General features: G+C 43.0%; 1 protein-coding gene across 13 annotated transcripts in view; it reads left to right on the top strand.

The window, feature by feature from the left end:
• Positions 1-8,567: 8,567 nt before the first annotated feature.
• LCOR (ligand dependent nuclear receptor corepressor) overlaps positions 8,568-19,989 on the top strand; it is an 88,763-nt gene continuing 77,341 nt past the window's right edge. For 5 of the 13 annotated variants that reach the window (XR_009487212.1, XM_059851788.1, XM_059851786.1 and 2 more), the window contains exon 1: positions 8,576-8,690. Coding sequence is in view for 5 of the 13 variants with exons in the window: in XM_059851788.1 (XP_059707771.1) it covers positions 8,594-8,690 (97 nt within the window). In the remaining 8 variants the exon portion in view is untranslated. Of the gene's footprint in view, positions 8,691-19,989 lie in introns of all 13 variants that reach the window. The other 8 variants (XM_059851792.1, XM_059851791.1, XM_059851796.1 and 5 more) reach the window with 6 other exon arrangements.

The following is a 19,989-nucleotide window of genomic DNA, read 5'->3' as shown; positions in this document are numbered from 1 at the left end:
ATTTCATGTGAGTGAAGAGACCTGCAGGATGTATCTGCTCATGAATTGTAGCTGCCACTGGAGGAAAATGAATAAATCAGACTCCTCCGGATGTTGGTGGAGGCAGACTTCAGAGAAGGCAATGCTATTAATGGCCCAGATAAAAGTAATAGGTCAGAGCAGGACAGGATCTCTGGAGCGCCAATAGCAACCAGGGAAAGAGGGGACAGCAGCCAATACCACCTACTGCTATGGACAGGTGTTCTCTTAATCCCCATCTCTATCAACATCTCTAAACATTTCCATGTGATAGCAAGGTTGGTGAATCCATAACCCCTCCCAGATCCACAAGCTGGGCTCAGTTTTGTCTTTGTATTCCCTCTTTCCTGGTGCTTTGACTACTGGCTAATTCCTCAGACCTTGGTGCTTCCCATTTCATTATTTACTTCAGAGCTATCTATAAATGAAATGTAACTTAACAGAGACTAAAACCTGGTCTGAGACCCTCAGCCACCACCTTATTATTTCAACAATATTTCCCTCAGCATTCTGGAAGCCTTAAAAAAAAAAAAAAGAAAAAAAAATAGAAAAAAAAAGAAAAAGCTTCCCCAAAGTGAAAGCCATCAAAAGGCATGGCATGCCATCAACTGCAGGGACATGCACCAAAGCTTGCCCAATTGATCCCCATTGAAATGGCAAGATTTTGTTTCCTTTCGGGAAGGAAAGGAAACGAATTGCCTCACATGTTGGATTGAGGCAATTACAAGGCTGGACCCAAACTTCCGTAGAGATTTTACATATACCCATTGCTTTTAAACCACAGCTAAAAAATGTTTGGATGTCTACAACCGTGCTTGGTGAGTGTGGGCTCTAGTCAAGATAATTTTTCTGCACTGTTCTTCCCTTAAAGCTCTCTGTTGTGCCCCTGAGTCCCTGTAGGGTTCCCCCTACTGTGTAAACATGTCTTTATTAGTAATCTTCATGTTTTTAGAAAGCTGCTCTTTGAAAAGTAATTTGGCTGGCTTAAATGTGTTGGGTTGTGGGGTCTCATAATTTATTTGTTTATTTAACTTGGCAGACTTTGGGATTTTCTGTATTTCTTCTTTGGCCATACATATTCTATTATATTTATAGCTTTAAATGAAGGGTCTCAATGTCATTGCAAGCATTTGTCTGTTCATCAGCTACCTAAAAATTCTTCTTAATTACTCTGCTTCCTTCTACACTTATTTCCTTTGGAAGGAGAATATGCTCATCTCCCTTTTAAATTACATTGAACTACAGTGTACTTTTCTGTTGCTTTTTCCTTCCTGTCCATAATACTGGATTTGAGCACACTGTGTTCATAAAGACAAGGTGACTCTTCATTATTACATTTCAAACTCCCTCCTATGTACTACTCATGGCTAAATCAAGAGTTCATCCTCTGCTTGGTTCCCCTGAGTGGTCATTCTAAGAAATATCCATTTATCAGGGCTAAAAATGCAGTCTTTGCATCATTCTTTGACATGGTGTCTACCCAGTCTGTATGGGGGAAATTAATGTCTCCCATTATCATTATGTTTTCTCTCCTTACAACCTCTCAAGTCCTTCAGATGCTTTTCATTCCACTATTCTAATCAGGTGGTCAACAGTTTATGCTCAGTATCACTTAGGACATGTCAATGCAAAATTGTTCTCTAGCAGTTTAAACAACATCCCAGGTGTGCTTTTTTTCTCCCCGTTTTCCCCCATTTTTTCCTTTTCCTTTTCCTTTTCCTTTTCCTTTTCCTTTTCCTTTTCCTTTTCCTTTTCCTTTTCTTCCTGGACAAACACTCTGCTACTAGCCTGAATAATTTTCTGTGGCTTCATATCTTGAGCTGCTACTCTGGCAATCATTTTCCTACTGAAATGAGACAAAATGTTACCTTGGCCTGGGTGGGGTTTTTGTTTCTTTTGTTGTTGTTCTTTTTTTAAAATAAAATTCACATGTTTGATTTCTAGCTTTGGACTTGAAATGAAAATGTCTTCTTTCACCAGCTTTTTTTTCAGTTTGCTGAATGTACATTTGTAACTTGAAAGAAAACTTTTATCACCTTGGAGAAGGGCTAGCCCTTCTCCAAGGTAATATTTTCTACCTGCATGCAGTCCCCCACCTCTCCTTTAATGCAAGTAGTATTTTATGGTCATTGCTCATAAAAATTAGCTTACTGTGTATGAAGACACTCGGCTTTTTTTATACACATACTGTTCTTCTTCTGATGGGTATGGTGACCATTCCCTAATTTCCTCAATCTCCATTCAGAAACTGCAGAGCATTTGCCACTTTTCACTTCTTGATTATGAGAGCTAGCCTAAGCAGAACATAGTACACTTCATCAAGTAAGTCAGTGGTTTCATATCTGAAGGCTTTGAAGTTCTTGATTAGTCACTTGTCACTGAGCCTCCAGCACCTCTCTCATGCTTTCACAGTGACCACAAACCTGTTTAACATTGAGCAGAGTTTTGAGTGTGGCTGTTGAGTGCAGAACATGAACATTTGAAGCCATTTTGAGTGCTGCCTTCATTCTTGTAGTGTATATATAGAGAGAGAGGTTTTGTGAGTAGCAACTTTAAATTTTAAAAAACGTTTGCACCCTTTATTTTGGAGACACTGCACCTGTCAAATTACTGGTGTAGAAAACTTGTAAGCTGCAACTGCTTGTTCCACTTGCCTGTCCCTTAGGATGCACCAAGCCTTCCTTGGAGTTACCTGCATGTTTGGTTGAATTAATATTTTGTTGTTTTCTGTTTCTGCAGCATTTATTGTTTTGGCCACGCTCCTTAATGAGCTGACACACACAAAGATACTGTTGTCTGCTAATCACTCTGCTAAGAGCTTTAGAACTATACTGCGATTTGCCACCATTCTTGTAAATTTCATAGAATCAGACCAAAGTTGATTAAGTTCCTATGAATTTCCTGACAATCAGCAGTGGCAAAAAGCAGTCAAAAAATAGCTGATCCTGTTCCCTTAAGTGGGGGAAAAGTAGAAACCAGCAGGTATCTGTTCCTTTGGCAGCAAAATGGCTGAAGCGTCATGCACACCCATGACCAACAGTGCTGCCTCACATGAATGTGTCACACAGAGAATATACGCTTTGTGTGTGCCAGGGACAGTGGCACTGGAGCAAGCATTCACACATTCACTGAATGACCAGGTTGGAAGAGACCCTCAAGAACGAGTTCAACCCATGCCCTAACACCTCAACTAAACCATGGCACCGAGTGCCATAGCCAATCTTTTTTAGAACACATTCTGGGACGGTGACTCCACCATGTCCCTGGGCAGGCCCTTCTAGAACTTTATCACTCATCCCATGAAAAATTTTTTCCTAATATCCAACCTATATTTCCCTTGATGCAGCTTGAGACTGTCCTCTGGTTCTGTCAGTTGCTGCCTGGTGAAAGAGACCAACCCTCACCTGATTAAAACCACCTTTCAGGAAGTTGTAGAGAGTGATGAGGTGATCCCTGAGTCTCCTTTTCCCCAGGCATTCAGAGCATGAGAACTGACTCAAGTCATGCTGTAGTCTCAAATCAAGCATGTTGTGGACAACTCGGCTGTTCCAGTTCCAGCTCTACCCTGGTTTCAGGTGAATGTTTCCTCATCCCCTAGAAACAGTTACAAGCTGACCTAGTGTTCACCTTGCTTCAGGGTGCATCACCCTTCCTTTTATTACAATGATCTTTTTTAGTCCATTTATTTAACTGTCCAGCTTTCCAGTTCCTTTAATGGGGATAAACGTCCTGCTGTAAACCCCAGATTATTCCCATCCACCTTACAAATCTATTGCTTTCTATTTATATTGTAATTTCTGACAACACATTGTCTTGTGTCCTGAAAGTCATCCTAAACTTAATGAATATCTCTCTGCTTTCAGGCTGATAGTCTGTCCATCTCTAGTGAAGCTGCTATTGCATGTGACAATAAATCCCTTTGAAAAAGGGATCAAATTGCTTCCCTCTTCATCCATCCTGCACACACTCCATAGTGCTTCTCAGGCTCCTGCCCAGCAGTGTAAGTCACAGAGTTTCCCTTACTGCTATCTGAGGATCATCATATATGTTGCTCCGTGCTGTTAATGCTCTCTTGTCTACCAGTCTCATCTCTTGCAGGACATATGGCTGTACTCATTGTGTCAAAACCTGGCCCACAAACTTTGCTTGGATGGAGTGACTTTTGGTGCTCAACAAATGCAAAACATGTTGTCAAAGGGTAATTTTTTTGTGTATCTTCCCACTGACTTGGGCAGACTTTCCGAAGTGCAGTGTTCCTTTTCCTGGACAGTCTCCTTGACCTGTGATCAGTCATGGCCTCCTCCATGATGTCACTTTCTACCTCATTAGGATTTATTGCAGTGTAGGCTCACACAGTTTTGTATGAGCTCCTCCCGACAGTGGGCATAGCACAAACATTTGGACTTGGCTTGCATTATTTTAACTGTGTAATCCAGTTTACTGCAGGGAATAATCCTGTTCTGGCAAGAAAACTGAAGTGTTAGTATCTCTCTCTCTCTCATTCTATAAATCATTTAACAAAGGTGATATATTGGAAGCATGCCACATTCCTCAGAAGAAGGCATGTTTCTCCCTAACTTTCAGTGAGGTCTCATTTCTTGGTCTCCTTGAAGGGAAGTAGTCTGTGTTTGTTTCTGCTTGGCTGGGGCTTCTCAGAGGACTAGGTCACTCCATTCAAAAGCTTACAGAGTCTGGATAGAAGCAGAGTTGGTGTGATACGATAAATATACTTTGCTGATAAGGGGCAGAGGGTTACAAAATTGAATTAGTGCCTTTTTCTCATTTGTCTTTGTTCCTACTTAAGGTTCAGTGCTTCCTTCCTGAGACTGTGGTACTTCACACTTCCACAGGACAGAGATCTTTCTCACTGTTCTGTGCTTCCCACACTATCCCTCCACAGCAGGAGTTCTGCCTAATTTGGACCCTCTCCAGCATGTGAGGTGTTACCCCAGGGAGAAATCCCTGAGTTCTGGTCTGGGGCCCACAACAAGGGCTGACTGAAGCTAAGGAAGCCACCACACATCCAGTCTCTTTTGTACCCTGTCTCTGAGGGGACAGTCACTGATATGTAGGTTTGCATGCACTTGGCAACATGCTGGTGCCTGGAGCAGATTGACAGAAAAGATTTTGCTGAAATACCCACTTAAGAAAGAGGATAGTCCAAGGATGCTTGTGCAAGTCTCACTTTACTGCAGCTGGCCCCTTTCATTCAGACATCTGCTGTGCTGATGGAGAAGGTGCCATGTTCTGAATGGCGTTGCCTTGAACACCAGCCACACAGGAATCAGGCAAAACAGCAATTTAGAGTCTATCCCCTTCTCACATTCTGGTATATTCCTTTTGCAGGACCACAGAACTAATGGGACATGAGGGTAAATCATGTTTCTACTGAGCCCCATAAAGGTAATGCGATTCTATAGGGCCATTTTTAACTCTCACTGTTTCCCCAGCTCTGGCATCTCTGGGGCTGTAATGATATTGGGTGTGGTGCAAGACTGTGAGAAGACAGGTTTCTGCTTAAATGTCTTCCTGAGTATTTTCTGTTCTTATGGCAAAACAGATATTGGAGAGACCTGCTGTAGGATCTGCCCTAAAAGTCTTACCTCTGAGATGCCAGGCCCTGCTTGGTTTTAAGTGAAATTGTCTGAAGCTCATTAACATCAAAGCATTTTCCCCACTGGGCTGGGCCCTGCTCGATAGTAACCAGCAGACGAACCACAGAACAGCTACGCTCTCTGCTAAGCTTTGCCTGCAAACAATTAACATCAAAGGGGAGCCACCGTGAAAGAGGGGGAAAACAACGTTTCAAATGTAGCAAATCTCATGGCTCATGGGAAATGGGGGGAGGCCAAAGCTGTGTCCCAGCTAGAGAGCTTGTGCTGAGAAGTCTACAGGAGCAAGTACAGGAGTGGCTGCTGGGGCTGGCTGGTGGTCCTGGCCAGGAAAGTGGTGGATCCACTTTGGTTTAACAAACCTGCCTGACCGTGTTGGTGGCAGCATGGTGCAAGCTCTGGTTTATCCAACTTGGTCCAGCCTAACTCTAGGATCAAATCAGATATGCCTGTTGCCTTGGTAGTTTCATGATTACTCACTTAGCTGTCACTCTTGATGAGACTCTTGAGGCCAGTCCCACTGCTCTTTATACCCTTTTTCTCCATCTCCCAGAACACAAAAGTTTTAGCTTGTGATTCCAGATGCTGCTGCTCTTTTATAAACTGGACCTTGGCCCTTTGTTTGCCCCTCCCCACAGGAGGCCTGTGATATTGAACCATTTTTTAGATTACAGGACTGTTGCCTTTCTCTAGCTCTCAAACAGCTTCTCCTGCTTTATGTACTGGATCTTCTGGTTCTTGCTTTCCTCATCCTCTTCCTCCCTGTTTTGGTGGTGGGTAAGAAATCCAAATTAGTGGTATTTATCATGCTACCAGTCTGTGTTTAGCCCTGGGGAGGGCAACACATTATAGAAAATGAATTAATTTTTATATGGGTCCCAGCCAGGAATTAGAAGTTTTATGGTAGGTTCAATACCAGCGCAGGATAGAACCATGGGGCTGTCTCAAAGAGTTTGCTATCCAAACATCTGTCTAAGAACGGAGGATTGCAAAAAACCCCAAAACTAGAACTCTCTAATAATTAGTGCTGGGAGTCTACCCACTGTTCTAGCTGCCATGCAGAGTGCAGATAGAAGTTACCTGCTGGAGTTTAGACCATTCATGTTTAACCCCTTTGTTCAGATTATCTACCTCTTAGGAAATGCATAGTTCTGTGATTAGTACAGTGCCTAACAGACTTAGGAACTCAGGCTCTAGTGAAAGACATGCCCAGACTTTGAGTTGAATGGAAATTCCCCACTTCAGGATATGAAGACATGTAGACCCCAATGGCTCATCACACTGAAAACAGGGTGGAACAAAGACCAGGATATAGTCAACAACTGGAATGAGATGCAGCTAAGGGGATCATTCCTGAGCAGGGGTGTCCAAAAAGCTTTCCTACTCTTTGTGGTACAGAAATTCTCCATAGGTCATGCTTTCCCTGTTTTCACTGTTAATGGCTTTCAAACCAGGACTGGGATTCCCTAAACCTGTCTGCTCTGCTCATGAAAACAAGCTTCACTTTGCCCTCCTCGCATGGAAGCTGCATCTTGAAATGGGCTTTTGCCTCTTGCTACTCTGGTTGCTGTCTGCTCTGGGAAGTTCCACCTCCTACAGTAAGAAATCATCCTCTGACTTCCTCCAGGAGAGTATTGAGAGCTAACCAATAATCCTTCCTTATACTACTATTGGCCTTCAGATAGCTCCGTCCATCTTTTCCCCACTGCAGCTTCTCTGGTAGATTGGCAGGGCAAGTACACCTTGGTTTGCATTCCTTTTGCTGGACTAGCCAAACCGAGCTGTCCTGATCTCCTTTTGTAGGACAGGTTCATTGCTCTCCTCCCTGCCCACACCAAGTGCCTCTTGGAATTCCCTTTGAACAGGACAGGTGGCTTACTGCAGCTACAACAGCACCAGAACAGTAGCTCAAACAGTTCTTTCTGTCCAGGAAATACTTTATTTGGGACATCTCCAGGAAATACTTTACCTGGGACATCTTAATACTGCATCTGCATTTGATCAGCCAGCTGTGCACAGCCAACTTAGAGCTCCATGCCTTTTTAACTCCCTAATAATGTGTGGCTAGGCAAGAGGAGGATAATGGCTCTAGTGGTTAGGGTGGGGAAAAAAAGGCTCATACACCTTCATCTCTGGCATTATGGCAAGGTTTGGAGTAAGAGATTTCACTTTACAGTCCTATTCCCTGAACTTGAAAAAAGCTGGTACTGGTGCTCCTGTCCTCGTGCACGGGCACAAGGCAGTGCCATGCCCTTCCTAGACTGTCAATGTATTACCTGCTTGTTGTCATAACTGGTGCTACTACATCACCAGCACCCTTACAACATCTGAGCACACCTGGAGGGAGGGTCTTGTGCTTGTGGCGCAAGGCTGCAGCACAGGAGGTGGGTGAGTCATGGAGCTGTCACGGCAGGACCTCTCGGCCACTGCAGGTACATGTGCCTTCCCTTTGCATCATGGCCACCAACAGAACGGGTGGTTTTATAACTACACGGTGGAGCAGACGAGATTTCATCTTTTCCTGATGGAAAACCATGTGATCCCGTCAGGACTGAAATGGCCCCTCAAGGAAGGATCGCAGCTCTGGGCACAGTGAAACCTCAGGAGTGGGCTGTCCTCTCAGGACACGGTGACTCCTCAGGGGTGCCATGTCCCCTCAGGACACGGTGCCCCCTCACGGGGACCATGTCCCCTCAGGACACAATGACCTCTCAGAGCACGCTGACCCTTCAGGGCGTTCCCGCTCCCTCACGAAAGGCTCCGGGATTGCACAGCGCCCCCTAGCGCACGGGTGCGGCGCCGTCGCACGTGCGAGCCGCCGAGGGACCGGCGGCGCATGCGCGGGGCGGGGAGAGCGCCGAGCGCGAGTAGGCGTGCCGGAGCGCCGCGCGCGCGGCCCTCCCTCCCTCCCTCCCCCCCGCCCCGCCGGCCGCCACCGCCCCCGCCCCGCCCCCGCCCAGAAGATGGCGAGCCCGTGCGGGCGGCAGCAGTGCTCCATCCAGAGGCGCGGCGTCCGCCACCAGCTCGATTCGTGGCGACACAAGCTCATTCACTGTGTAGGTGAGGGACGGCGGCGCGGCGGGGAGGCCGGGCCGGGCCCCGCGGCGGCGGGAGGCTCCGCCGGAGCGGGGGCCGTGAGGCGAGCGGCGCCGCGGCCTGCGGGCCCGCCCCGCTCCCCCTCCCCGTCTGCCGCCGTGAGGCGCCGCGCCGGGCCGGGCCCCGCCCTGCGCCGAAGGGGGGGAGCCGGGAGGGGGTCCTGCCCTGCCCTTTTGTGCGGCCCCTGTCAGCGCCGCGCCCGCTCCTCCCCGCTCGGCACGGCCCGGCCCGGCCGCGGCCCCTTCAAACTTGTTTACGGCGGGGCCGCGCCCGGCGGCGGAGAGCGGCCCGCCTGTCACTGCCCAGGGGCGAGCCGGGGCCGGCCCGCCTGCCCCGGCCCGGCGAGGCGGGAGCGAGCGAGACCGCGGAACCGGCGGGAGGAGCGGCGGGGGAGGCGGAAAGTTGTGGATCGCGGTGCCGGATTGTCGCCCTGAATCCGGAGCGGGGCCGCGGGGTTAAAAGGATGTGTGATTGCTTTTCTGTTCTCCCTCCACCTCCTTTTTTTTTTTTCCCCTCCTCCTCTCCTTTGCGCGTTTCTTGTTGGGTAGGCTCCCTGCAATCGAATGTTTGGGGTTTTGAAAAGGAAGTCCCTTTCATCTCGAGTAACTTTTTCCATTCAAAATACAGATTTTGCCCTCTTATCTTTCCCTGCTAAGAAATTGAAACCTTTTCTGTGGGTCCCAACATTCACATAAATATCAGCTCTAGGCCAGTAATTCAGTGTCTGCAAAGAAAAAAGGTTTGAGAACGGTAGACTGTGAACTTGCAGAGTAATCGTAAAAATCCCTGTCTAGAGCATTGCTATGTTTCATCTTGTTTGGCCTTCTGTTTCTAATCGGGCACAAATCCTCGTTTTATTTTTAAATATGCAAATATGGCCATAATCTGCCAGTGGCTGCTCAGCATAGGTAATCTGTAATAACAGTCGCAGATTCACTTTAGTTCCTTGTGTGCAGAGTTAAACCTCTTATTGTCAGTTAGCTCAGCATCCTAGTTCATTATCAGGGATTTGGAACACCATTTTTGGTTACACCAGGATGTGTAACTGCTGTGTATATTTTTGGCTTCATCTAGATGTTTAAATTTCTGTAGTACAAAAGTGTGCTCTAGATGCTTGTTAACTTCAGATTAATTCAAGCAATTAATTTGTTTTATATATGGAGCAACTGAAGGGCAATATGTTACTGAGAAACTCCTACTACATAAAAGTGTTGGGTTTTCTTTCCAACGAATAATTGATATTTCTAAATTTAGTTTGTGGGATTTTATTTTGATTCTATCTCTGCTGCATTTTATTCTATGTTTGCTTGAACCAGATTTATTTTACTTCTATCTCTTTCTCAATTCCTCTTACCTCAAGCTGCTGAGGTTCAGCTGTTCTAGTCCTTTCTAAACTCTCTATTTGCCCCATGTCATCTTGTCTTCCTCTCAGTCCCTGCTGCTCTAGCATTGGGTCGTTGAATGCTCCGGTGGAGCTGTCCTACTGCTCGGAGTTTAACATAGCTGTGAGGAGTAAGTTTGGAGGGAAGAAAAAAACCAAAAAGGACAGTTTCAAAGCTGCTGTGGAAGATACTGTGTTGGGGTGAAATGCAAGAATTGTCTCTATTCATTGTGCTGCTCCTTGGGAAAATCCTGGGTAGAGAGAGAAATTTATGTCTACAGACTCAAGGAAAACACTGCGTTATTGAAGTTCTTAGCAACCCTAAGTGCTAAATCTTAAAACAAACACCTCACCTCCACCCCCATTAATACACACCCTGTTCCATTTCCCTAAAGCCATTTAAATTGCCAGCTTCTGGTGAAGTTGCTTTCTCCCCTCATCTCTTGAATACTTCTTCCTCATACCTAAATTTGATACGTTTTCTTCTTCCAAAAGACTTCTCTCTCTGAAAGTCCCTCTGTGTGTGTTTAACAAAGGGTACTGAGAACGCTTTTAAGCACAGAATTGAATGGGGTTTTTTGGAGGTAAAGTACAAAACCATTTAAAAAAAGTCCAAAGTGTAACAGTGCTCTGTGACTTTTATCTTGATGGCAGTATGTCGTAAATAGTTTCAGCTTCAAATTGATGAGTTTTATGAGGTTTCAGGACCTGCCTCGTTCCTACTATGAATCTTGCATAAATCGTTGGATCATGTAAATATGTTAACTGTTACCTTTTTTGTTTTCATTTTTTTATAAAATTATAAAGGGTTTATTGCACTTGCCCACGATCTCTAGCTGAAATTATGTTGTGATCTTAACTCCTTGCTCTAAATATATCTCTGTCATCTTTTTAAGTGAATTTTGACAATATTCCGTGAAATTTGGAAGTAGACTGTTAAATGATGCAGTGTTCTGTTTCACCTTGGCTGTTTGTAGAAGTCTTTGAGAATTTTTTCTTGTAATAAACACTCTACTTTCCAGTATTTATTTCAGGATGTGAAAATTTTTCTTGTAGTAATCAGAAATACTCATTCATATTTAGCTCTGAAAATAAATGAGGTGTGTGGGATTTTCTGTGTTAACATCATTGCCTGAAAAGTCATTCTAATACCACACCATGTGGCATTCAGAAAAAATATACCTGTGGTTTGAACTAGTGCATTTGGCAATAAATATGGCTTAAGTAATTCATTTTCCTCTCTTGTTTCTTGCTTCTGCAGTTGCATGCTCCTTTGGACTGTGGGTTCACGACAATTTGTCAAACTAAGCTTGTGCTCTTAAGGGAGCAAAACCACAGAGGGACTGACAGACCACCTGCTGACAAGGAGCCAATTCAGGGGAGCTGTCCTAGCAGAAAACATCTTTGGGAGGGAGTAGAATAATTTTCTGCTGGTCTAGCTCCCAGAACTGGCTGGCAGGTCAAGCAAATACCAGTACTAGTACAAGGAAGAGTGTGAGAATGCCAAGCTGGTGGAAAAGAAAAGAGTGACAACAAGGCCCAGAGTTACAGATAAACTTGAACTGTCATTGAGTTGCATCTTTGGTTGTTCCAGTGTGGCCTTTTGTGGGAGATAGCTCAGGGAATTGATCTGGCTGAAACCTTCCTTCATTGTCATGCATTTCATTCCCTTTCTGTGAGGAGGGAGATGGTGAGGCTGGTGGAGCTCACATAGGTCTGTGAGCAGTTCTCTTATCAGTGATGAAATTAAGGGAGCAGCATGCCATGGCCTGGAGGTAGAAGGAAGTGTGGGGAAGGGGTGTCTAAGCTCTCTTAGCAGTGAGTTGTAATGGGACTGTGAACCACAGAGCAGGGGTAGCTGGGACTGGTGCATGGATATTGATGCCCTGGTAGCACTTTGTAGGGACACAATGTGCCAGGTCACAACTATTTTGATGCTGACATACATGTGTGTTCTCTGTACCAGTCTTGAGTGTTAACATCTTTTTCAGTGGTCAAAAGCCGATACCTAGACATAAAGGCATGTGCTGATTTTAATTTTTTTTTCCCTTCTCCCAGCCTCTAATCATCTTGTGTTCAGGTACTTGCTAAATCTGAAATGGTTGATGAGATTTGATCTGCTAAGGAATGGGGAGTTTGAGGAATGAAATAACCCACAGATCTCTGAAACCCTCCTGACACCTTTTATACAGGCAGTTAATAGCATGGCAGTGCTTCATGATCACTGGGGTAGTGTGAGGGGATCACATGCATTTCTTCAAGCTGGTGATGCTTGGCCCTTTGTTAAATATTAGCTGTACTCTTGGAGACTCCCTGACTGAATTATGCTCTGTGTTGGGGGTGTGGGGGCAGGGAGGGAATGGTTCACTACCCTTCAGAAGTGATCCTAGGTTTGGGAGCAAAATGAGGATTTCAAGGGAAAACCTGTAACATTCTCATAAGATTTCCAGTCATCATGAGCTCTGCCAGTGTTTGATTGAGATACTGTTTAGCTGTTAAAGTTATTGTTGCTGATTAAATACTTCAACCTAAGTACCTGATCTCTTTCTGTTTAGTTCATTGTATGGTGGTGGTCTTCTGTGAGCTTGGATACTTAGGATTAAAGTGTGGATTCTGAGAAAGAAATATGATACATCAGGAAGTGTTAGAATATAATAATAATCAAGAGAAGGTGTATAGCAGTTGAATAATTCTGAAATCTTTATTACTTTTCTTATCTTAATTATGGCTCCTGTATAGCTCCAGCCTCTGTGTGATATGAATTAGCTGCTGCTTCCTAACAGTTAGCTGTGTTACCTTGTTTTGGAAGTAGACTTGAGTCTTCAAGTGTTTAACATGGTTCTAGTTCGAAGGTCAGATTGTATTTCTTTGTTCCAAAATGAGAAAGCTTTATATAGCTGTGATGTTGATGAAAAATAATAATAAGAAGCAAGTTAAAGTTTAAATGTAGGGCTGTTCTATACTGGTGTTTGTTTTAGATATACCCCAGCCTTGTCCCTAGCAAATGTGAGTGGTACTGTTTGCCTTATCTCAACCTGCTTGCAACGTAGCTGCAGATTGTGGTTTCTTCTATTAATATAAATCCATTGTACAGCAATTTTGCAGTTTAGTAGCTGAAGGCCCATTCAAGAAGATCTGTTCTGTGTTCCAACATTTCTGCTTGTTGGCAGTATGAATAGAGGGAAGGAGAATTACCCTTTTATTACACAGTTATGCCAGGAAAAGATTGAGGCAACTATCATTGTAAAGTGAAAATCTTTAGTTGGAAGGAGTAAAATTTACAGTTTGATTTTTAATTTTACTTTAAATGTGCATGGAAGGATGGTATGTGTCTGAAGAACAGTAGAAGTTGAACTGCGGGGTATGAATTTTGATTTGTTTCAAATTAAAATTCTTTGAATTCACTACAAATCACTCCGGATTTGCCCTTGTTTCCCTGCTTGCACATGGAGAATAACTTCTATTCTTTCAGGGATGATGTCAATCAATCAAAAGCATACTCAAAAAATTATTGATTACCTCAAGATGGTATAACTCAAAGTGATTTTCGTGTGTTGCCTGTGACATGAAATTTCAGACTAGACCTAATAATTTGGGTTTTTTTCACATTTCAACAAAAACGCATTTCAACTTGTGTGAGGTAATAACAATGATTGCAAGGCAGAATGTTTCCTTCTTGGGATATGTTTGTCCTGTAGGAAATATAGGCATTTGGACTTTTTAACTAAGAAATAATGACATTCAGAATTCATCCACTCTAATAGAACTTGCAGAATTAATTACGGTAATCCATTCCATGCATGTAGAAAATCCACCTAGATAAAATCTATTTAGCATTTATGTTGGCATGTATATATTACAGATTTACAGCTTTGTGGTACAGTACCATTTTAAAAGAGTACCTGAAGGACTGTTCCAAAATTTTAAGCCATTTCTTGACAGTTTGTGCCATACGTTGATGATAGTCCAAATGCTGGTATGTATAGAAATTCAGTAACTGCACTTTAATTAATAATGGGTGATAAAAGAATCCCAATTTCTGTGCTCTGTTGTCTAAATCCTTATTGCGTGGTACTTTAGTGACTCAATAGTCTGCCATCTTAGGCTATCATACATCCAGGCAAGTACTCTCGTGTTCTTGTGCTGTTTTGGGGGTTTGCTTGTTTTTGTTCACTTTGTTTTTGTCTGAGAACTTATGTTCTTTCACTGCTATTGTAAAATCACAGCGAGAATACTTCCTAGAAGTCAGTTTAGGCAAGGTTTGAGGAAAAACAAGCATTTAATAGGGTTAAAGAAAATTAGCTCTGTCTTACAGGTTGGGGCAGAGCAAACACTACTGCAGTATTTTACAGAAGATGTTCCAGTCCTCTTCCTCACCCTTCTATGTATACATGTTCTCACTCTTAAGAGGATGATGCTTTGGTTCTCAAAATTTGCTGGAATGGATATTTATAACTCTCTGAGAAATACAAAACTTTTGGGATTTTCTGAGGGCAGGGTTGGATGGGATGGGCTGAGCCAATTTAGGGTCTGCCTCTGGCTAAGAGGGGTGTTAGTGCTTATTTTTACTAAACTGATGGAAGTCTTCAAAACCAGCTAATCTTCTGGTGATGTGCAGTAACCTGAGGCATCCTAGGTGGGAATGAGATGATCAGGAGAGCTCATCTGAAACACTCGATGGGGTCACATATGTGGAGGGAGGAAGGTGGGTAGAAAAGTCTATTCCAAAGGCACAGAGTCTTCTAGTTTGTGTCTTGTTTCTTGTAACCATGCTACAGACTGTGGTTATGTTTGACAGTAGTGCTGTCTAAACTGGCTTAAATAGTCCCCTCTGTTCAAGCACAACTATGTGTAGCAGCTGGGGGAATCAGTTCCCTGACTAGACCTGACTGGAAAACAATCTTTTTTTTTTTTTTTTTTTTTTTTTTTTTTTTTTTGCTACAACATCTGCAGAGGAAGAAGAGGCACGGAGAGTGCGGAGTTGGGACTATTCAACTGGTATTGTCACACATGCAAAAATACATCTTTCACTGAGTAGGTGTTAGTTTTTGTGTGCTTCATGTTCATTGCAGAAGTAGGAAGATTGAAGCAGTCTCCCTCTTCATGCTCTCTCCCTGATAACAAACAGTGGGCTTTGCTTTCCTAACCAGTTTCTCTTTAATAAAGTTGCAGCTTTATCCCTCCTCTCCTTGTATCTTTGCAGGCTGCAGGGGTTTCTCATTTCTCTCTGATAAATCTATATGGCCATTTAGGGAAATGAGAGCTTCAGCTTCTTTCTTTTTCTCTTGAAGAATGCCTTACTGTTATTTCTCTGGATATCTTTAAGTTATTTACCTTTTCCCTCAGATTTAGTTCACCTTGTATGTTGTGTGTAGTATCACATGCTCTTTATGGTGAGTTGACAAAAAATTGAACTCTCAAAGCTAAGTAGGAGATTTGAGTTACTCATCAATGATGCTGACACATAAAAGATGAAGTAGAGGTTATGGTTTTGCAACATTTCTGCAGGACACCAGTTCCTCTATGGTAAAATTGCTACTAGATGATGTCTCCATCTGCTTTTTTCCACTATTCTTACAGAGAGGAGAAAGGGTGGTACTCCTCTTGCATTTTCTAGGAGGGGTGGCAAAGTGGCTGCACAGGGAAGACTTGCAGGAAGACAAAGGATGCTCCTTATGCCCTGAGGACCATGATATTTTATGGGAGGGAGTAAAGGGGGAGAAAAGAGGACTGGACAAGAGCCTAGTATTCATTAACAAAGGAAGCTTTCAGAAGCTGAATCCAGCAGCGTGGAAGGACATCAGAGGCCACCAGACAATCTTAACTCTTGAGCTGAGTTTCCTGATGAAAACTTTCCTGGTTGTCTTTTATTGCTTTTTGCATGCACCTATAATACAGGTGTTTCAGTAACTGGAGTGGTGAGTCCATCTGATGTCCTTTGCCCTCTGCTGCTGCAGGGGTGGTGGTCGTTTTGAAAATGGTTTAACTGCCAGAATAGGAAGAGGAACAGGTAGTCAAGAGTCAGAGTTCTTCATTTCTTTATTTCTTTTTTTGTTGGTTGCCCTAACAAAAGGATGTGAAAGCTTCAGCCCACAGCCTGTAGTTCCCTGTTCTTAATACTTCAAGGCTGGTTCTTAGTGCTGAGGCTCCTGTGCTTGTCGTGGTGTCTGTAATGAGTCTGTAGCAATGTGCTGTTTGGTTCCCTATGCTCTTGTGTTTGTGTGACAGGAGGCAGCTTGCTATGTTACCTGTGTAATAAACTTCTAAATTCAGACTGTAGCCTTGCAAGGACAGGCTAGTCCTGCAGCTGTTAAACTCCCCACAGAGATTCATGTACACAAAGCTCTTTGGTGGTCTGCTTGTGCTTAATGTGCTGACTAACTTGCAGGTCAGTTTTGAAACTCTGTCGCAGATTAGTCAGAGTAATGGAGTTCTGTGCTTGTGCACTTCAGATGGAGAGTCTTGTGACCGGATGAGTCCTCTCAGCCTGTGCCTTGTGTCCTGTAGTTTTAGGCTTCTAGAGAAATATTTTTATATATTTGAATTGAGAAAATGGATTTACTTTGGTTTTAACAGCAACCTAGCTTACTTCTTGCTTCCTTTGGGAGCTTTTTGGTCCTCAATGTGAACAAGCTGAAGATAAGCTAGTGTTACAGAAGACCTTTGTCTGAAGTTTGGTCATCTCCTGGGTTAAGGTCTGTCATTGTGACAAAAACGATGAGAGCTGCTGTCTAGGTGATGCTTTATCATGGCCTTTAGATGTGTTTCTGAGAACATGCATAAAGAAAATTTTTGCAGAAGTGGATGCTTAACTTCCATTTCACTCTGCATTCACTCTGCAAGAGAATAGGAAAGCATGGAGGTAATTTCATTTTTGGATCTGAACAAACTTAAAAGCAGTCTTCTTAAAGCAGTGATTCCATTTACATCCTTCAGAATAGGAGGAGCATGGCTACCTTATCCCTAGCTTTCTCTCCTATTTTCAAGTCATTAGCAAAACTTAAGTTTAAATGATACCAGAAGCTCTATTCTGGGGTTTCTCTCAAGGGTCTTACTTTTATCTTATGAAGAAAAAACCCATCTGACAGTGTTCACTTCCAAATGAGCAGTGAAAAAACTGTTCTTAAAAAAAAACCTACTGCACTTTTTTGCCAGTGATCATTTCTTGATCTAATTTTCCTCTTTGGTAAATAAGAAGAGTGTTCCTTGCTGGTTTTGGAAAAGTTGTGCTCTTATTCTACTGGAAATTGAAAGTTTCAGTTACCTTAGTGGTTATTCGTTATCTGCGTGCTGTACCTTACTATCTTTCAAAATATTACAAGTTAAGGAAAGGATGAAGACATGTGATGGAACATATTGCAGAATGTGTTGTGTAAGACAAGTGCACTGAGTCTTTGTCAAAACGAAGTGTCAAAGTCTCTTGGAGGGGGAAAAAGTAGTTTTTTTCCCCTGAAATATTTCCCATGAATGTTTAGTTTATTCTAACTTATACTTTGTGGCAAAATTGTATCAAGTATAACACTAAATTTGGTATTTCTGGTTAAATGCCTAACTACTGCCCACACATTTCTCTTGGTTTTTTTATACTTTTCTGTCATCCTTGTCAATCCTGTGCATTCATACAAAATAAGAAAAACATAATCATCTGTAACTGTATGGTAAGATGCTATGAGAACCTAGTTTTTGTATCTTACAGGAGTATTTTTGTAAATTCCTCACAAAATCTAGTGCCTTGGTCTTGCCTTTGCAGCTTTCCTTGAGTGCTGTACAGTCATTAGGGAATGAGTGGCTTTAGTGCTCAGTTGACATAGGCCATGCAGTGGTCCATTTTGCTTATGATCTTTTGAATTCAGCAGGGATGCTGCATTTATTTCTTGAACAAGCCTAAACCATTGAGGGAACTGTGTTTTGCCAGAGCTCTCTTAAAACAGTGTTTTTCAATCTAAAGTTGGCAAGAAGCAACTGTGGAAAAACAAGGCTATTGCCAATAGTTTAAATTGTGTGGCATTTTATGCTTTTCAGGATTCCACAGCTTGAAAATTACTGCTCTAAATGATTTGTAAATGAGGGCTATTTTTCCTTTCCAAAGTGACTTTAGGTGTTAAGGAGTATGAGCTGATACTTAGTGATCCGTTAGATTAGGACTGATTTTTATCTTTCCTTCCTCTTCTCATACTTTGCTATTTAAAAGTATATTTTATCCAAAAATGGATGTCATGGTGGATACTAAGTCTGGAAAACTTCAGTTCAAAAGCTGACTTCTGAAAAAAGGTTAGAGTGGTGTTAAGTAGGTCTGTTTACAGGACTGCACTTTGTGAATGTAGAGCTTCTGTATTTCCCTTCCAAGAATCTTGCTATGAAGGCCAAACTCCTGCTAGTTTGTGTTAGATCTAAAGATTTCATTGCATTCCTCCCTTACACGGTTGTGAAAGAACTTTAAATGTGCAGGCTTGAGTGTAAACTGATGTAGTCTCCTTGCAGTGCATTGGCAGATGCCCTGAACCAACAGGTAAACCACCTTTCAGGTCTCAAGAGGACATGGATTTATTTCTTTTAATGACTAGAAGGCATTTGAAGTATAGGATGGACGCTAAGCTGTTTGCTAATCCCTTGGTGCACTGCTGTTCTGGGTATCAAAACCCAAATAGTCTCCATCCTGGCCGCTGTCCACCTGACTTTTTTTTTCCTAGAACCATAGGAGGTCACAGTTTGAGCCTGCTAACAGTACAAAATTGAATAGAGTTCAGAGGTTACTCTGCTCAACAAGTTACTCAGTTTTAAAATAGATTAAAATTTGACTTCTTAAGTTAAAGATGTTGCAGAACTGTAGTCGATTTTGCCATGGAGGCTGCGCTCCTTTCCTATGACAGATTGGTTCTTGTTCTTAAATCATCTGTTTGCCTGTGACTAATCTTGAATTTGTATCTTTCTGCTTCTTGTACTTTGAAGTGAATTTGTGCTCCAAATAAGAACAGCAGACAGGGCTTAACATTTTTTCAGCTCCTTGTAGCCCAGGGACTGCTCCTGGCCCTAGGATAGGAAATGCCTTACACAGCTTGGTATATAATGGGAGGTGCTTGAGAGGAAGGCACGAAGTCGATCACAGCTGCTTTGGTCTATACTTACTGGCATGGTGATGAACTTTAGCACCTAAATGTGCTTGTGATGACACCTCACAAACTTCAGAAAGTAAGCAGTTATTTTTGGAAACTTTTTCCCCCTCAGGACTAAAACTACTAAACCTACTTCAAAAAAAGTCTATGCAAAAGCACTTTTTCCCAAGAAATCGACACCTTCTGCTTATCATGTTTGTGGGCATTTCAGCATCCCAACCCTGTATCCCTCTTGATGTTCCTTCTTTCTAGTGTCTGAAAGTTGGAGGGCTTTCCATTGTTGTAGGGAAGAAGAGTAGTTATTTCCTATTCAGCTAGAGGAAAGAGATAAGCAATCCTCTGATCTCATCTTTAAGGCAGGTGGATCTTTGCTCTCAGCATACCATGGTGCTACTTAGGGGGGGGTCTTCATGATTGTGCTGGTAAGCAGCAAACAGAGCTAATTTCTGAGTTGGTTTGTACTAGCAGACTTGAAGGGTTAAAAGTGCTGAATTTATTGTGCAATTTTGAGATTTTGTTGGTGGTGTCAAAAATTTCTTTAATAAATAAATAAATCACACTCTGAACACTGGTTTGCTGCCCAGTAGTTTTGCTGGTGTAGCTGTATTTGGTCTGTTTTTAAGTTGGGTTGTGAAGTCAAGGTTTAATAAGCCTTGACTCCAATGAGAAGTTGCAGGTTAGTGTGAACAGAGGCTGTGGGACCTTAGCTGTGAGTGGGCCAGAACGAGAGCCCTTCATGTGGGTGTGTGGAGGAATCCCTGTCAGGGAT

The sequence above is a fragment of the Haemorhous mexicanus genome, chromosome 7 (assembly GCF_027477595.1).
Source record: "Haemorhous mexicanus isolate bHaeMex1 chromosome 7, bHaeMex1.pri, whole genome shotgun sequence".
Classification (NCBI taxonomy): domain Eukaryota; kingdom Metazoa; phylum Chordata; class Aves; order Passeriformes; family Fringillidae; genus Haemorhous; species Haemorhous mexicanus.
This window is presented reverse-complemented; position numbering and strand designations above follow the sequence as displayed.